Genomic DNA, 17574 nt, shown 5'->3' with positions numbered 1-17574 from the left:
CCCCAGCTCTACCACAAGTGGGCCCTGCTGACTGGGAAATCCAGTGTCTGAAGGAAACAGTCATGTACTTCAGTTGACAAACTTTGTGCTCAGAATTATATATGTATAAAGCCAATGTCTGAAGGAAACATACATGTACAAACTTTGACCAAACTTTGTGCTCAGAATTCATGGAAAATCTTTCCTGACATCTGCCAGATCACCAGTTTTACCACAAGTGGGCCCTGCTGACTGCAAAAGCCACTGTCTGAAGGAAACATACAATGTACTTCAGTTGACAAAATTTGTGCTCAAAATTATATAATATGTATAAATTCATAGAAAATTTTGTTTTGTAACAACTCCCAGATCACCAGTTCTACCACAAGTGGGCCCTGCTGACTGAAGAAGGATACATATATGAACTTCAGTTGACAAACTTTGTCTAATCTTCGTGTCAGAATTATATACATGTATGTATGAATTCATAGCAAATCTTTCCCGACATCTCCAGATCACCAGTTCTACCACAAGTGGGCCCTGCTGACTGGGAAATCCAGTACTAGTGTCTGAAGGAAACATACATGTACAAACTTTGTCCAAACTTTGTGCTCAGAAGTATATATGTATGGATTCATAGAAAATGTTTCTTGACAACTCCTAGATCACCAGCTCTACCACAAGTGGGCCCTGCTGACTGGGAAAGCCAGTGTCTGATGGAAACATACATGTTCTTCAGTTGACAAACTTTGTCCAAACTTCGTGCTCAGAATTATACAATCACGTAAATATGTATGAATTTATAGAAATTGTTTCATAACAACTTCCAGATCACCAGTTCTACCACAAGTGGGCCCTGCTGATGGGGAATCTAGTGCCTGAAGGAAACATACATGTACAAACTTTGTCCAAACTTTGTGCTCAGAATTCATGGAAAATGTTTCTTAGTTTAGTACTTTGTGCACAGAACTCTATATGTACATGAATTAAAAGCCAATGTTTCCTAAAAACTCCAGATCACCAGTTCTACCACAAGTGGGCCCTGCTGACTGACCCGGAGGATGTGACGGGCGGCCCTAAGGGCTACCTGAAGTGCGACATCGCCGTGGTCGGGAAGGGGGACTCCATCAAGACCCCGCCCAAGAGCAGCGAGGATGATGAGGATGACATCGAGGCGTAAGTTTGTTTGTTTGTTTGTTTATGTAGCATGCGTAGTCCAGTGGTTAGCAATCTTGCCTTTCGCTCACCCGACATGCACGCTACCGGAAAGGGTTGCAGTCCTTAGGACGGGACGTTAAGCCGTGACCCACTGTTCATTGTGCTTGTCGAAAAGAGCTAGGGGAATTTCCCCTGTACAATGAACCTGTAAATACTGTACATAGCGTCTGTCTTCTCTGTCGCGACCAGTGGAAGATTAGCTCATCTGTTCATTGAGTTCATTTGAGCTAAACTGGTTCGAGATCACTTTCCTTTGTTTATTTGTTTGTTTGATCTATTTATGAAATATTTAAATCAGTCTGCTGGCTGCATTTCACCAAGATTACGAGAGAAGAGGTAAGGGTCAAATGAAATATAACAAAGAGGTAAAAGGGTTAGGCAAAAGAAGAATCAGACAAAAAATAACAAAAGAGGTAAGGGCTAGACGAAATGTAACATAATATAACAAAGATTCTAATAAATCCATAAACATTATGTCATTTCACATTTAATTTACAGAACACACTACAAAATGTTTTTTCTGATTGTGATCTGTAACTTGTACCTGGAATCCTCCAAGTTTTGTCCAAGTTATGGAAATGATTGATGGATGCCATGAGTAATGATTTGTTTCCACAAAGTTTGCAATATTCACCAGGAAATTTGAAATAATAGTGTCTAACCAGTCCACACCACAAAGGATCAATGAACATCGAACAAAGAGAATAAGTTTGCATCATGCTACCCAAAATTCGCAGGAAAGGTTAACAGGCAGGCTCCCAGGTCCAACCTTCCTTTGGTTATTAGATCCCAGCAGCCTGTCCCTGATACATACAGAGAGACAGGCGTGACAAGTATGGGATAATCCTATCATGCGTTATCGATTTTCAAAATTCAGAATGAGCTGCGTGAAGAAATAACCCATGGGAAAAGGTACACGTAAAATGACTTTGAAACCAGCATAAAGGAGCTTGAAAATTCCATTACCAGCTGAGATGGGGGATGCGAAATTTAATAATGGCAAATCTTACAGTGCTCAATAACTGAATATGAACCTTGCATACAGAAATACAGTTACCAATCCTGACAGTAAAATTTCAATGCTGTTGTACTTGTTGTATAGCAATGCAACAAATAGTGCTAATAATACATGTAGGCTGATGAAAAGTTTGTTTTTGAGACACTACGAGTTGCAATAGTAATAGTTTAATGATTTCTGACCTAGTGTCGTACAATGTAGATGAAATAAATTACTTTCATACAGATCATTTAGACTCTACATTTTACTATTTTGAAATATCACATGGAGTTTTCCTCATGATAAACACCTTTCAGGTAGTCCACAGATAAGCTTGCTTTCGTGTTGTTTACCAACACTGGAGATCTGAAAGAAATGATGACAATGTGAATAAAAATATGTTGAAAATCAATTGCAACAAAATTGTTAATCTGAATGAAATTTTTTTATTGTTGGGATGGAAAAAAATTCATCCCAAAAATCGTTTTAAGAAATCTGGACTTAATGACGTAAAATTGATAAAAATGTATTTTTGTAAGCTTCAAAGGACAGTTTTGACAACAAAAATTAACAACATTGGGCTCCCAAACAATGAGTGGGTCAGATAGAATCTAAAGCTGGAGAAAGCCCTGATCACAACCCAAACTTCTTTCATTTCTTCCCCTACAGAAATCTGCTGCTCCCAGAGGGAGTACCAGCAGAGAGACAGAGAGCCAAGTTCATTGTCAAGATCTTCAGGGCCGACGGCCTTCCGAAGATGAGCACTGGACTGATGGCTAACGTGAAAAAGGCTTTCACAAGCGAGACCAGAGACCTTGTCGATCCATTCGTCCAAGTGGAGTTTGCGGGACAAAGGGTAAATAAGACCATGTACATGTGTACCTAGAATCAAATCTTACATTAAGATATTAATTGCTTTGTACTTGTGTTCCATGAACCTCATTTCTTGCTGTGTAAAGCCCCTGTCACACATAACTGACCATGGCCTCCTGACCTTCTCCAGACCTTCTCCTGACCATATTTGGGCGTAAGCCGTGAACAAGGTCATCTGTGGTTGGGAGTTGGTCAGCAAGGTCGTCTACTTGTCTTTAAAGCCACCTTCACACTTATGCATATAAAAAGTCCGCATAAGTTGCATATTAATGTTTTGGGTTTAGGTTAAGTTTGCAGCCAAAGAAGTAATTTCTTTTGCGGGTTAGCTAGGCTGCACTTCTTCCCCGCAAACTTTTCTTAAACCAAAAAAATGTTAATGTGCAACTCATATGCACTTAAATACATGCACAAGTGTGATAGAGGCCTAAAAGTTGTAAACATTATATGCCAGGCAACAATAAATTTGCAAACTCATAAAAGTCCTATTCTGCTTGGATGTGATCAGAGGAGGAAATTGTAGCTAAAATAAGATGGATTCCAGGCTACTCCCAACCAAGCGCCGACCTTGGTTAAGCCCCCCTCTCACTGGCCCCACAGCATGCTGGTGTCATCGCTGCGTCCTAAACTGGATTTGTGTTACCCTTGACTTTATAATGGGAATATCATTCAAAACGTACAAGTATGACTAAAAAGACAATAAAACACACAAAGCTTAAAAAGATTCATTTTTTTGTCAATGAAATTCATTGAGGGCTTTATCAATTCGATCGACCGCAGCGACGCCGCCAGCGTGCCGCGGGTCCAGTGAGAGGGGGGCTTTAGGAAGTGGTCGGAAGCAAAGGAGTGGGGAGGTCTTGAATGTGTAACAGGGGCTTTACTGAGGTGCACTTCTAATGATCTTGACATTGCATGAGAAACTAAGAAAATTTTCTCTTACAGATCATGTTTTCATTTTCTCATTTGTCCATTGATGTTATTCACAACAACATCATTTTGGTCAAAGTAACTTCATTGATTAGACTGATGAGCACATTTTTACACTTACATGTACCATCCGTCTTCTTTATCAGAAAATTGAGTACTACTTTAGGATAAGGCCACACCAATTTAATTTCTAGGTTAACGGATTTTTATTTTCCAAAAAAAAAAGAATTTTTGAAAAAAAAATCATGAAAACAGAAGGCTGGCCCAGCAGCCCTCTGTTTTTATTAAATTTTTTTCCAAAAATTTTTTTTTGGGAAAATAAAAATCCGTTAACCAAGAAATTAAATTGGTGTGGCCTAAGAGTATACTACGTTACTCTCCAAGCAGGGGTTGGGCTTTGGCTTGTTTTGGACGTCTCTTTATTTTGACAGGTTTTCATTTTGTCCGCTTTGGCTAGCGGACATTAAACCTGACAAAATAGAAAGTCTGATAGAAAGCCTAACCTCTGCTTGGAGAGTGTGCCACGTAGTTGTGTACTTGGCTTTGAACCTATATATTCTCTTCGTCTCCCTCTGCTCATTCCACCGACTAGGATGTAAGTATAAAGGCACTGAGGGCTGTCATAAACTTGAACTTGTACTTTTCAGAAAAAATAATTTATTTACAATTATTCAGCTTTGTAGCAAGTGAGCATACTTGAAATGCATCATATAGTTACGTTGTATGTAATAAATGAAATAGATTCTATTTCATTTATTTCATCTCTCCGCCATAACTGAATGTAACCATATTGTACTTGTACTCTTTCTTTGTTTTTTTATTCAATTTCAGACAATATGTTTTATCTTGGCTTTTCTGTGAATGCGAATGTCAGAGCAATTCAAGGCATACTGAAGGGAACCCTTCTACAGTTTTGAATACTGAATGATATGATTGTTGTTATCATTATTCTATCTTAAATTTTCTCGCTCGCAGTTTCAAAAGGAATCAGAAATGCATCAGCTTGGATAGAATGTCTCGATTTTTTTAAAGAAGGATTTCTCTACTTTGCATCTGCATAATGCGAAGCCATCAACTTTTTTGTTGCCATGGAATCATGAGGATTGTTATTCATCTTTAATTCATTACCATAAAATGTAAGGCTATTAGCATACAGCTGACTAAATAGCTAGCTGCTAAATCCATTATGATTTGTGATGAAAATTGACTATTTTGTGTGTCCACATCTGCAGGGTCGCACTTCCGTTAAGAAAGGCAGTTATCAACCGGAGTGGAACGAGCAAATCGTTTTCTGCGAAATGTTCCCGCCGCTTTGTCGGCGCTTTAAGATCCAACTGCGTGATCATGACAGTGTGAACAACGAAGTGATTGGGACACATTTTCTTGATCTCAACATGATTTCTGATGATGGTGACAAAGGTAAGATCATTGGGCTGTGGTTTCGAATCCCACTTCTGACACCATGTTGTATGTGTATGTCATTGTCATGAAATAAGACAGAGACATGTACGGTAGATGTGCTCTTGGAATGTATCATGCTGCGAAATCAGATGGAAACAGTAGATGCTGCAAAATGTGTACTCTTAAAATATGTTTGTACCACAGACAATGGGTGTGCTCATTTTTGGGCTAATTGTAGAATAGACATTATATGATTTTTACACAGCTTCTTGAATCACACCATACTTAATATGCATAATGTATGTTGTAGAGAATAACATACTGGAAGTTACATTGATTGGAGGAGGTGCTGCCAGCTATCTAACTTCCTGTAACACCGCTGCCAATCTTTTTTGCTTTGAAAACAACTTAAAGTTTTGACTTCATTATGCTAGACTTATCTTTTTTGAAACAATATATTGTCGTCAACAGCCATGTTATGGTTTCCTAGACATGAAAGTAAGAATTGATTTTTAGTGGAAAATACATGTACATGTCATGATAAAACTTGAAAAGTGTATGCCTGTCGTATGTATATTTCCATCCTCTGTGTAACCTAGTCCTGATACCATCTCTGCTGCAGGGTTCTTGAACACATTGTAACAGTTTCCTACACAAGATACACAAGTAGGAAGGACTCATTGGAATTCAGTGGCGAATAGATCATACAACTTAAAAGCCTGTGTGCTTGTCGTTTGTATTTGCATCCTCCTTGTAACTGGGCCCTGATATCATTCTCTCCTGCAGGGTTCTTGCCCACTTTTGGTCCCACCTTCATCAACCTGTATGGCAGTACGAGAGACTACTCCCTCATGGACGAACATCAGGCACTGAACGAGGGAGTTGGCGAGGGTGTTGCGTTCCGAGCCAGACTGCTGATCCAACTGAAGTGTGAAATGTGTACAGACGAAACCGAAGGAGTTTCGAACGAAGTGCAAGTGGAATCCTGCTCTGCCCTTTCTGATGTAAGTTTTGATGTTGTGTATGCCAAAATACAATGTAAATGGAACAACACTTTAATAACCTGTATGGTAGTAGTAGTAGTCCATAAATGTGTTCTGCTGCTGCAGTGGTCTGGACACTCAATCAGCATAGATTTTGATAACTGGCCCCTTGCTACCCTCTGTTACATGGTCCAGGGCTCTGCTACCATTTAAACTAAGTCCTATATACATGCATATATGTCTTTCATGATCTGGTCTTTCCATTGCTGGGGGGGTCTTCGTTTTGTTCTGGTCTTGAAAAACTCCTGGTTGTTTGCTTTGTAAACCAATGTTTGTGGTGGTCTTCTTATGACACGACCAAACCATCTCAGCCTTCTTACTCAAATGGCCTCAACAATGGATTGTCTCCAAGTTTAATTCTGATTTCGTCAATCGCCTTGTTGAAGAATCAATGAATTAAGGGAAGAAGATTTTGTTTCACCAAGGAGGTTATAAACTCCTTAGCATCAATTTTGATACCATACAGTATGTTCTTCAAAACTTTGTAAGATTAGCTTCAAACTTGGCTATTCTGTCAACAGTTGCAGACTACTGCTGGCTGTATCAATGAGCTCTTCCTGTTTGGCTCAAAATAGTACAGTTTTGATGTAGTGCCAAAATAAATGGAATTAGATACAAATCATTTAGAACATACTGTATGTTTTTTCAAAAGTTTGTATTAAGCCTCAAACTGTAACTCTTCTGTTTTAGACTGCTGCTGGCCGTATCGATGAGTTCTTCCTGTTCGGCTCATTCTTGGAGGCAACCATGATCGACAGGAAGATCGGCGACAAGCCCATCACATTCGAGCTTAGCATCGGTGAGGTTTCAAATTACACAGTGTCCGATTATGAATAGGACATACCTTTATCTGTATAGCCCGTGGTATAACCTCCCTTCGGCTTAACACACCAGGTTCGTAGCGCAGCAGCAGCTGGTCACCAAACAGCATATTGTGAACTAACACTGAACGTGTTTGATTGGCTACAAGCCCATCACATTCGAGCTTAGCATCGGTGAGGTTACATACTACACATTGTTCACAGTGTCTGTTATACATTCGATCGGATAGGACATACATAGAGCTACAAAACAATGAACACTATTAAGATGTATTAGATTTTTCTGTTTAGAACTATACAAAACTTTGGAAACTTGCATATAGCAACATTTCTGATTAATCAGTTACTAGAAAGTTTAAATACCTCTGCCACAAGTCACGAAAATCAATCAGCCAACGAGTCTGCAAGCTCTAGATGACATTTTTAGCAGTAAAATCCAAGGTCTTTTCTTTATCATTGGGTGATATTAAGGGATTGGCAACGTTCACAGGTCAAGAGCCCCATTGAATTTGATTGGGTAGATTTTCATGTGAAAAATCTGATTTTGAAACCGGGCGACCTTCTTGCAATCAACAAATATGGCTGAATCTTGTCCACTACGTAACACGGGTGTTGTTATGAACCTATACATTTTGTACTAAAGTGTATGTTTTGAAAATTTCCCCAGGAAACTACGGTAACAACGTTGATGGCCAAAATGCCAGCACAGCTCCAAAGGGAGGAGACGGAGGGGACAGTTCAGAGGAGGAGGATGAGGAGGACGGCAGTTCTGCTAACTCCATCACTCCAGCAATCAAACCTGTAACCAATGACAGGTTTGTTTGTTTGTTTGTTTGAACCGTTTGTTTATTCATGATAAGCTCAAATCGGCACGCAGGCCGCTTTTCATTGAGGTCATGAGGGAAGAGGTAAGGGTCAGATACAATATAACAGAGATACACAGTCATTTGAGTCCTAATAACTCTATCAACATATATCATAATTACATATTTATGGTACAACAATATACAATTCCTACAACATACAACATAAAGTAGGGCGAAAGCAGGTCAGCATCATGCTCATCAGATTTATTCAATGTCTAATCATGCTCCCTTTAATCTCCGAGCATAGCTTCCGGTGGCAAAATTGTAACTGCCGGTCAAGACTGCATGTTAATTGCACGGCAACCGAGCAACTTAGTCTTGACTGGCAGTTTGGATTTTGCAACCAGAAGATCTGCTCAAAGATTAGCTCCCTTTGATTGAGAAAAAGAATGCTTCCTTTGCTTTTTGTTGTTTAAACTAGGACTCATACATTACTTAATACATTATGTAGGACATTCACTGAGAAATATTGTGAACACTGGCATTAGGAAGTTATGCATCTCTATGATATTTACTATTTTTTGAAGATTTGTATAACTGTATATGTTAATGCTATGTTAACAATATCTCATTTTCTCACAATTTTTCTCACCTTTGCCAAAACCTTAATTTTCAAACCCTTATCTATTCATTCACATGCAGCTAGCAGTATGCAAAATGTTCATTCAGAAAAGTTATTAAAGAAGACACAACGTTGATTCAGTCTTGTTGCTTCTTCTGTGTTTCTTTGTTTTGCATAGCTGCTAAACCATGCTTATTAATTCCTGCTTCCTTGACATCTTGTGTTTGCACCTTTTATTTTTACTCTCAGATTCTTAACTACCCTCCAGTTACGAAGGCCGCTCGATCGGTGAGAATTGGTCTGACGCAAACTACAAACTTAATACCTGTCTACCGTTTTATTTCAGAAAAGTGGTGGTTGTAAGGTTATCAATGATGGTGTATGTAGATCATTGGTGTTAAGGTTATTTCTTGGTGGTCTATGATACAGTAGCCTTTAGCTATTACAATACTGGTATTTATAGATTTTGATTAGTGATATTTAAAAGCTTTGTTTCAGAAAAGTGATGGTTGCAAGGTTATTATTGATGATGGTGTATGTAGATAGTTGGTATTAAGGTCGTTTTCAGGTGGTCAATGATACAGTAGCCTTTGATTATCATAGTAATGGTATTTGTAAACTTGACATTGCATGAAATAGTGCTAGAAACATAATCTGTGTACAGTGAAACCTGTAAAAATGACCACCTCTACATCAGGATAACCTGGCAAATATGACCACTTTTTGGTGGTCCCTTAAATGATTTTCCCAATTGATACAAGCTTAAGCATTACGTACAGTAATATCCATGGTGACCACCTGTCAACATAGATCACCTGTCCACATAGATTAAAATCTGAACTACATGTATGTGGACAGGTGGTCACTACAGGACCTGGAGTTAACGTTTATGAGAATGGGAAAAATATTATGTAAGGGACCACCAAAAAGTGATCAAATTGGCCAGGTGGTCACTTGTACAGCTTTGTCTGTATATCACATCTACTTGTGCCAGAATACTAAAGAATGAATAATGGTTATGTTTTCCTTCTATCTTGCAGATACTACTACCACATGCCATACTATGAAGAGAAACCCTGCGTCTACATTAAGTCCCGCTGGGAAGACCATCGCCGCAGACTCTACAACCAGAACATGCTAGTCAAAGTCATTGAGAAAGGGGTTCGTGTGTTAATTTATTTTCCTATACAGTAGTTGACAGCATGTCAAGGTACGTGTAAAGACAGCTCAAGAATAGTTCTAAAGAGAAGTGAACTTCTGCATTGACCCACAAGTCAGCAAAAGTTATTTCATTGTTAATTTCAAGGAGTCATGTATATTTTGCCTTGTCATTAAGTTTTACAGATTCTTTGTAAAGGCAAGAAATTTCTTTGTTTTTACATGTACATCTATAATCAGTGAAATTGAAAGTTTCAAAATTGCGATGATCTACTGGTTTTGGCATCTGCAGTTGTTGAAACATCCTGCAGCTGCAGTCAGTCTTTCTTCTTGGCAATATTCCTCAGCTGCAAATGAATGACTGCATATTATTTAGCTGTATGCATGAAGCATAAGATCACACAGCCTGAAACCTGCAACTGTGAACTTAAATCTTGATCTAGGAGGAAGGCATGAACGACGTCCAAGAGATGATCACCATGGAGCGACCACACCCAGAGCGCCGCCTCCGAGGGGTACTGGAAGAGCTGTCTGTCGGCTGCAAGTAAGTTCACACCACTGTCAAGTTATGTATTATTTTCTAGATTCACTCTATAGACTGGACATGGTTTTCTGTGACCTTACGGATGTTTCAGGTCCTTTTTCAGTAATCTAAGATAACTTTTTTCATTCAGATTTTATGGAATACACAACATTCTTATTCATGTTTTAAGTAAACATTTAATTTCAAGATTTACATTCTAATCTTCGAATACAACAGAACATTCTTATTCATGGCAAGTTAAGTTTTCGTGTTTAGTTAAGTTTTTAAATAAGTTTTTAAATAAGTAAGTATTTTTCCATGCAGAGACTGTATTATCTAAGATTGAAAAAAATCATTTCCTGCATGGATGCCTAACTTTCCTTCGTTGTTATGTGGGTCAGGAAGTATTCTGCATTGCTGTCTTCTTGTCCCATCAAGCTCCCCACTCATGACCAAATGAATGCTTTCCTTGAGTTTCCATTCAATGTTGTTTCTGTACATGTGCAGCCGCTTCTGTAGCCTGCTGCAGAAGGCCAGTGGGAAGGACGGGAACAGTGCTGGTAGGACCAAACTGGACAAAGAACGTGCACGCACACTCCTGAGAGAAGTCGTAAGTGAAACTATTAACTCTGACAACAGGCTTTAAACCTGTGTCCTTGTCTGCTTTATCTTAAATTTTGTTGTCATTTTCTCTGTAAAACTCCTGTAACACAACAGGAAAATCGATCCACCAACAAGTCTGCAAGCTCTAAATGATATTTTTGCCATTACTAGGCCAAGTCTTCTCTTGAGCATTGCACAATCTTTGTGAATCGGGCCCCATTCAATGGGGTAGATTTTCAGGTGAAAAATGTCCTTGATTCTGGCGATTTTGAGATTCAGCAACCTTATGGCAATCAGCAAACACAGTCAAAGCTTGACTGTGTGACAGGAGCTTAACGAGATTTTGTTATACAAATTTAGATAACGACATGTTTATTGGTATGTAAACATGTATAATGGTAATAATGTCAAGATTTTTTCCCCCTTTTTAGGAAATAATTGGAAAGGAAGCCAAAAAGATGAAGGCCACCGTTCGGGCTTCCACCCACAAGGAGAAACTCAAGCAAACCAAGTCGTTTGTTGACAAGCTCAAAGTTCTCAACATTGAGGTAAGTTAGATATACTCTAAGACTAAGACTCAGAGATGCATCTTCTTCTATGTGGCAATGTTTGTAACATACAGTTTTTGTTTTCTGTTTCTTAGATACTAGTAGTAAGTATAAATTGTATAGGTCTCAGCAGCACAAGAACACTCCTTCCTATTTAAGCTTTGACACTGAAATCAACTATAAACAATTTTTCCAATTCCATGTGTTGATCACATGTTGATATGAATCTTGGCTTGTGTCTATAAAGTTATACCTGAGCCGTGATAACGTATTTATGTTTGATATACATATAAGAGTTCTGGACCGGTCTGTACTTAACAGTATCCTATGGGCATCTACTTGTATCCCACGGCTTCCATTTTAACGTACTTTGCATGTGCTGCATTTCCCACTGCAAAGAATTTTGTTACCAGATTCAGACATTGGAATTGATGTTCTTACAATCATTTTTTTGAGGATACCAAATTTGTCAACTTCCGGTGCATTTTGCATTGAAGGGTGTTTTCTCTGCTGGATATGACAATACAACACGGTGTATTCTGTATCATCCTTGGTCCCAGCCCTCCCACAGGTGATACGTGATACACCATGTTGTATATTCTCAATGTACATAGACATTGATAGTGGTAGATCATTTAATCCTGCACAAAAATATTTCTTCAGCCCCAAGACAGCCTGCCCGACATCTTCATCTGGATGCTGAGTAACAACAAGCGCATCGCCTACACACGCTTCCCATCTCGGGACATCCTGTACTCCATCGTCGCTGAGGAGACAGGTGTCAACTGTGGCAAGGTGCAGACTCTCTTCCTCAAGGTGAGACCATCTTTGACTTTTGACTTTGACATCTAGTCCACAATTATCTCAATTATCAACTCATCTGGCCAGTATACTAAAAAAAAGTAAAGTTTTTCTAGAATAATAGTGTCACCTGTTAGATCAGCTGTTAGACAGATAATATTACTGCAACAGTAATAGTTAATTGACTTTTGTTTGAGATGTGTAAATACAGCTGTGAAATTTTGTATGAAAATTGCCCTTTTAAAAACTCTATGTCATCATTCCTGTGCGTTCATGCAGCTGCCTGGGAAGCGCGGTACCGGCCCCAGCGGGTGGACCATCCAGGCCAAACTGCAGCTCTACCTCTGGCTGGGCCTGAACAAACACAAGAAGGACTTCCTGGGTGGCCTGCCGAAGGGATACGAGCAGACCAAGGCTATTCAAAGTGCTGGCCGCCTGCAGTCTGTCCCCCCTGTCACTCTCAAATACGAAGGTGCAAGTCACAATTTTACTATTCTAATCAAGTTATCCCTCGCTCTTGTGTAGAATACAACCAAATCTAACCAAGAACGGGTGGGAAAGATAAGGGATCTAAATAGGTGAGGCCTGCCTGAACAGAAGAGAAAGAATCCACACACTTCAATGGTGAATGTCGAGCGCAGCAAGTCAAGATGAAGCAAGGACATGATGAGTGAAGTGCACTGGGTTACTGTAAAATGTAGAAATGTTTGCAGGGATTTAATTTCACGGTGGGGAGAAAATAGAGTGTTCGTGGTGGTGTTGAGTATGTGTTGGAAACAATAGTAGCGCTACAGTCACACAAAGGAATGGCTTTTTGCGGTGGGTTTAATTTTGCAGTGAAGAGTTCACCACAAAAAACGCGAACATAAAACCACCGTGAGCATTTCTGCATTTACAGTAATAGATGAGTTGGAGAAGGGAAAGAAGTGGCGACAACTTTTAAAACCAAAAATGAAACAACTTTAAGACTATCTCACTCACCCTTCAGTATTTTTTGTTGCTCCATTTACAGTGGAGGACGTCCCACTAACACTTGATACCAATTCCCACACCTAACATGTGAAATGTCTTCTACACCGGAGCGGAAGGATACTTGATTTGGATAGGTTACTATTTGAGCTGTTTCAGGACACACAAACTAGAGGGGCAATGCAGCAGTTTGATCTTAGCCTCCAGGTCCTGTATGTATAATGTACCTGTACCTTTTTTGTATATTTTGAGTTAAGTTGAGGGTCTGCATACCTTTTTCCATGAGGTACCGGTATCTCAATTTACCATCAATTGTACAGTTAGCTGGCCTGGTGTAAGTCAATGCTAAGCATTGACAGTAGATTATCTCTGAATTGTAATTGTTCATTTGAATCATACATAGTGATTTCATTGTTGAGTATTATTGACAGATTATTTGTATCGTGAAGTTGAGTACCTGATTGCCCAAAAGTCACAAATGAGCATTCAGTTGTGTCTTGGTTCCTAGATTTGTTTTGAAAGATAACCCCATGAATATAATGAAACAATCCAATGAAATTTTGCCCATAACCTTTCGTAATAACAAGTCAATTTACCATTAACCATTGCCATGAAGAAAGACTGAATTTAGCTGCAATACGTTTCAACGACTGCAGATGCGGAAGAAAACAGTGGATGATGATAATGACTCAGCAACTCTCCTGAATTTACCGTTAACCATTGTCAGAATCCCCTCATGACGACCCTCTAGGTTTTCTTAGAAGGGCCGGGTAGATTCTAATTATAAGCTTTCTGCCCACTTGCAGAACGTCAGACAGTAAGTTTAAAAACCCTTCAAGGGAAGAGGAAAGAGGGGTTCGCAATGGAAAAGAGGGGAGGATGATATCAGAGAATGAACAGGTATAACACTTTTAGTGAAACAAGAAGAACAGAAAACCAAGAAGGGTGGAGAAAACATGTTGCCAGATCCTCTGTTGTACCCCAATGGTCAAATAGTTAGACTAAGGCCAAGGGATAGATGAGATGATTCTAACCATTCCACCCGCTTACAGAACGTCAGACCTTCCAGCTGCGGGCCCACATGTACCAGGCTCGCAGTCTGGTGGCCTCCGACGCATCCGGTCTCTCCGATCCGTTCGCGCGCGTCGTGTTCTCCACCAGGAGCATGAAGACGGAGGTCATCTCGGAGACGCTGGCGCCGACTTGGGATCAACTCTTGGTCTTCGACGACCTCACCTTGTTCGGCAACCCCAAGTCCATGGCCGAAGAACCACCGACCATCGTCATTGAAATCTTTGACCAGGACACCGTGGTATGTGGTCACATGCACCGGCATGTCTTAATTACACTGCACAACTCTTTATATATAGCCGTTGATATTTTCTATCTCACTGTCAAGATAGATGTGTGAACTTTAAGGCTCTCTATCAATTGTTTGTGCAATGGTGTTGATAGTTATTGCTTGCATCACTGTTTCAGAACAACGAATTGTGAATTCATTCCAAATTTTGTAACTTTTGAATCATAAGCACTGTTTCAGAACTATATACAGTGAAATTAGATTTCGTCAATATTTTCTCCAAATTTTGGGTACTGAGCTAAATGTATCTTCTGAAAGAAAAACAACTTTACACTGAAGTTGGCTGAGACAGTTTTGTTTGCACAATATTGTTGATCGTGTTGTGATTGTATTAGTTGCACATAAATATTCACACTCACTGCAACTGGAAGCATGATAGTAGAGAGAATGAGAAATGTACATTAACTTGAGCTCCCGTCATATCAACCAAATTACTTTTGATTGGTATAAATTGTAAGTTTGATCATTCAAGCAAAAAGTACTTTCTAAAAGATAATTTTGGCACATTTTGGAGCTTCAACCATACTCTGATGACCATGAAGATAATAAGTTACATTTCTCATTGTAGAATTTTACAATATCATTAAATGCACTTCAGGATATACACAACCATGTATAGGCAGTTCTACCCGTTGATAACAATACCCACTTAATAGCATGTTGTAGCATGTGAAAACCCTGTGAAGTCGAATGTTGTCTTGTGTGCGTATCATTGCTCCTAGTGTTACAATGAACTGGGCACCATAACCAGATTCTGAACAAACATCTAGATCAAACCTACTGTTTATCAGCTTGAGTCTGAATTTTGACATTTTTCAGGAAATTACCTTTTGGACTTTCTCAGTCACAGTGACAAAAAGATACTATCTGAAACATATTACCGTTAACAAAATCTATCCATGTGCTTGAGTAACTTTTGTATTGTGTATTTCAGGAAAAGTACTATTTTAGACAATTGTTGGAACACTGGTGCCCAGTTGACTGTACACTGTCTTAAACACTGTTACGTACTAAAATCTGCACCCTTGCATCATGTGTCCTGTACATGTATGCTATTGTTTCTGACCAAAACTTGTCCATGGCCACAACATACCTGTACATGTATCTTCAATTTACGGTAACCTTTCTACGAATTTCATGCATTATTCCATTTCTGTAGGAGTATAAAGAAAATCTGCCAATTTATTTGAATCTGAATTTTTTCCTAATTCTTGAAATATTTGGTAAAATTACGCTGATGAAGGTTAGACATCCAGGTAATAAGATACGCCAAAAATGATTACTCAAGCAACTGGATAAGATTTTGAAATCTTATCCAGTTGCTTGAGTAATTATTTTTGGCGTATTTGGTAAAATTGTTGTTTCCAAAAAGTCTTCAGTCGGTAGAACTGACAATTCATTCCTCTTGTTCCAATAAGCTTTCAGGGAATAAGATGAAAATGAACTTGAACATGTACATGTACTCCAGTTTCCTCAATAATTACTGTTGGAAAATAACTGCTTGGAAATTTGTGCAAACCCATAATATATCAAAGACTAGAAAACTACATAAACTTAATATGAATTCTATCTTTTCTTCAGAAGTTAACTTTTCTGTTCAGAAATTTGTGAAAATCCATTTCATATCGAAGACTTAAAAAATACTATTCAACTTTATATGAATTTCTTGAAAATCACTGTCGAAAAATTTGTATACATCCATAAAATTTCAAATTACATCATTCATGATTTAAATTTTTATGAATCAGAATATTTTCTTGATGATTACTGTCCTATTCCTGTGCAAACCAATTAATAAATAAATAAATCATAATATACATTTCAAAGACTCTGAAAAAGTCACCATTTAGTAGTTCTGCAAATGGGCACGTCTTGGTCAATGTTGACTCTTCCCATCCTTCCATGGACCTCCCTTTCTCTTGCAGGATACCAGCAAACAAGTGGTAGGCCCCGCTCTCGTCTTTCCTGCCAACCGCCACCCCACCACCAACTAACAATTCGCTCCCACAAGCCGCTTTTCTCTGGTCACCATACGCTCATTCCATTGGTGTTTTGCTAGCACAATACAAGACAGTTTGGTTTTTATTTCATGCTTGAAATTTTGTCAGTGTGATTTTTTTAGCTGTTTTGTGTGCAAAAATACAAGACAGTTTTGTTTGGTCATTTTTTTATGCTTGAAATTTTGCCAGTGTAATTATCATATTTCGCCCATACTACAGAATGGTCGAAATATTTTGCTTTTTAGCTGCTTTGTGTGCAAGTCCTAAAAATCATTACAGGTATACAACCTTTGGTTAATGTTTGCTGTTGTTTATTATTTTATGAAAAAATCTTTTTTTCTTTAAACTGTAATATATAAAAAGATTAACTTTATATACCGGTAGATCTTTTGACAACTGTAATTTCCAGCATTTATCAATGATCAATATCATACAAATTCTTCTAATTTCAATAAGAAACCAAATTAAAATTCTCTTGTTTGCAATAATCAAAAACCTCCTTCTTTGCAATACTTCCAAATACATTTAGTGCCATAGAAAAAAGGAAGTGGGAGTGTTTTGTTGTGACCAATAACAAATCCATCTGCTCCAAGCAATACTTCCAGTCTCTGCCTTCCTACTTTTCATTCTTTAAAATCTTTCTTTCTACTCTAGATCTAACCCACTATATATGTCACCCTCTGCCATCCTTTCAAAGTGTAACTTCAATTCCTCAAGTTTTTGATGTATGATTCCATGTGGCTTCGTCAATCACTCTATTACCAATCCAAATTCCATAAAGGTTTGAGAATGCAAAGATATGTCCGTGTTACCTTTTCTTTGTATTATCGTTATGTTACTTTATATCATATTATGAAGCCTTAACAAAGATGTCTAGGGCACCAGAGTTGCCATACTTTCATACCATGTCTTCCCTTTCCTTGTTTTG

The 17574-nt window shown here is 38.6% G+C and overlaps 1 protein-coding gene across 10 annotated transcripts in view; it reads left to right on the top strand.

Annotated features, from left to right (window-relative positions):
- Positions 1–17574, top strand: part of LOC136427239 (otoferlin-like) — a 216536-nt gene that overhangs the window by 159215 nt on the left and 39747 nt on the right. For 6 of the 10 annotated variants that reach the window (XM_066416028.1, XM_066416030.1, XM_066416033.1 and 3 more), the window contains 15 exons: positions 996–1155; positions 2864–3050; positions 5224–5410; positions 6179–6396; positions 7126–7234; positions 7924–8071; positions 8934–8972; positions 9725–9845; positions 10286–10386; positions 10873–10975; positions 11400–11516; positions 12180–12332; positions 12597–12789; positions 14339–14598; positions 16572–16589. In XM_066416028.1, the coding sequence (XP_066272125.1) occupies positions 996–1155; positions 2864–3050; positions 5224–5410; positions 6179–6396; positions 7126–7234; positions 7924–8071; positions 8934–8972; positions 9725–9845; positions 10286–10386; positions 10873–10975; positions 11400–11516; positions 12180–12332; positions 12597–12789; positions 14339–14598; positions 16572–16589 (2114 nt within the window). The remainder of the gene's footprint in view (positions 1–995; positions 1156–2863; positions 3051–5223; positions 5411–6178; positions 6397–7125; positions 7235–7923; positions 8072–8933; positions 8973–9724; positions 9846–10285; positions 10387–10872; positions 10976–11399; positions 11517–12179; positions 12333–12596; positions 12790–14338; positions 14599–16571; positions 16590–17574) is intronic. The other 4 variants (XM_066416032.1, XM_066416031.1, XM_066416029.1 and 1 more) reach the window with 1 other exon arrangement.

The sequence above is a fragment of the Branchiostoma lanceolatum genome, chromosome 2, assembly GCF_035083965.1.
Source record: "Branchiostoma lanceolatum isolate klBraLanc5 chromosome 2, klBraLanc5.hap2, whole genome shotgun sequence".
NCBI lineage: Eukaryota > Metazoa > Chordata > Leptocardii > Amphioxiformes > Branchiostomatidae > Branchiostoma > Branchiostoma lanceolatum.
This window is presented reverse-complemented; position numbering and strand designations above follow the sequence as displayed.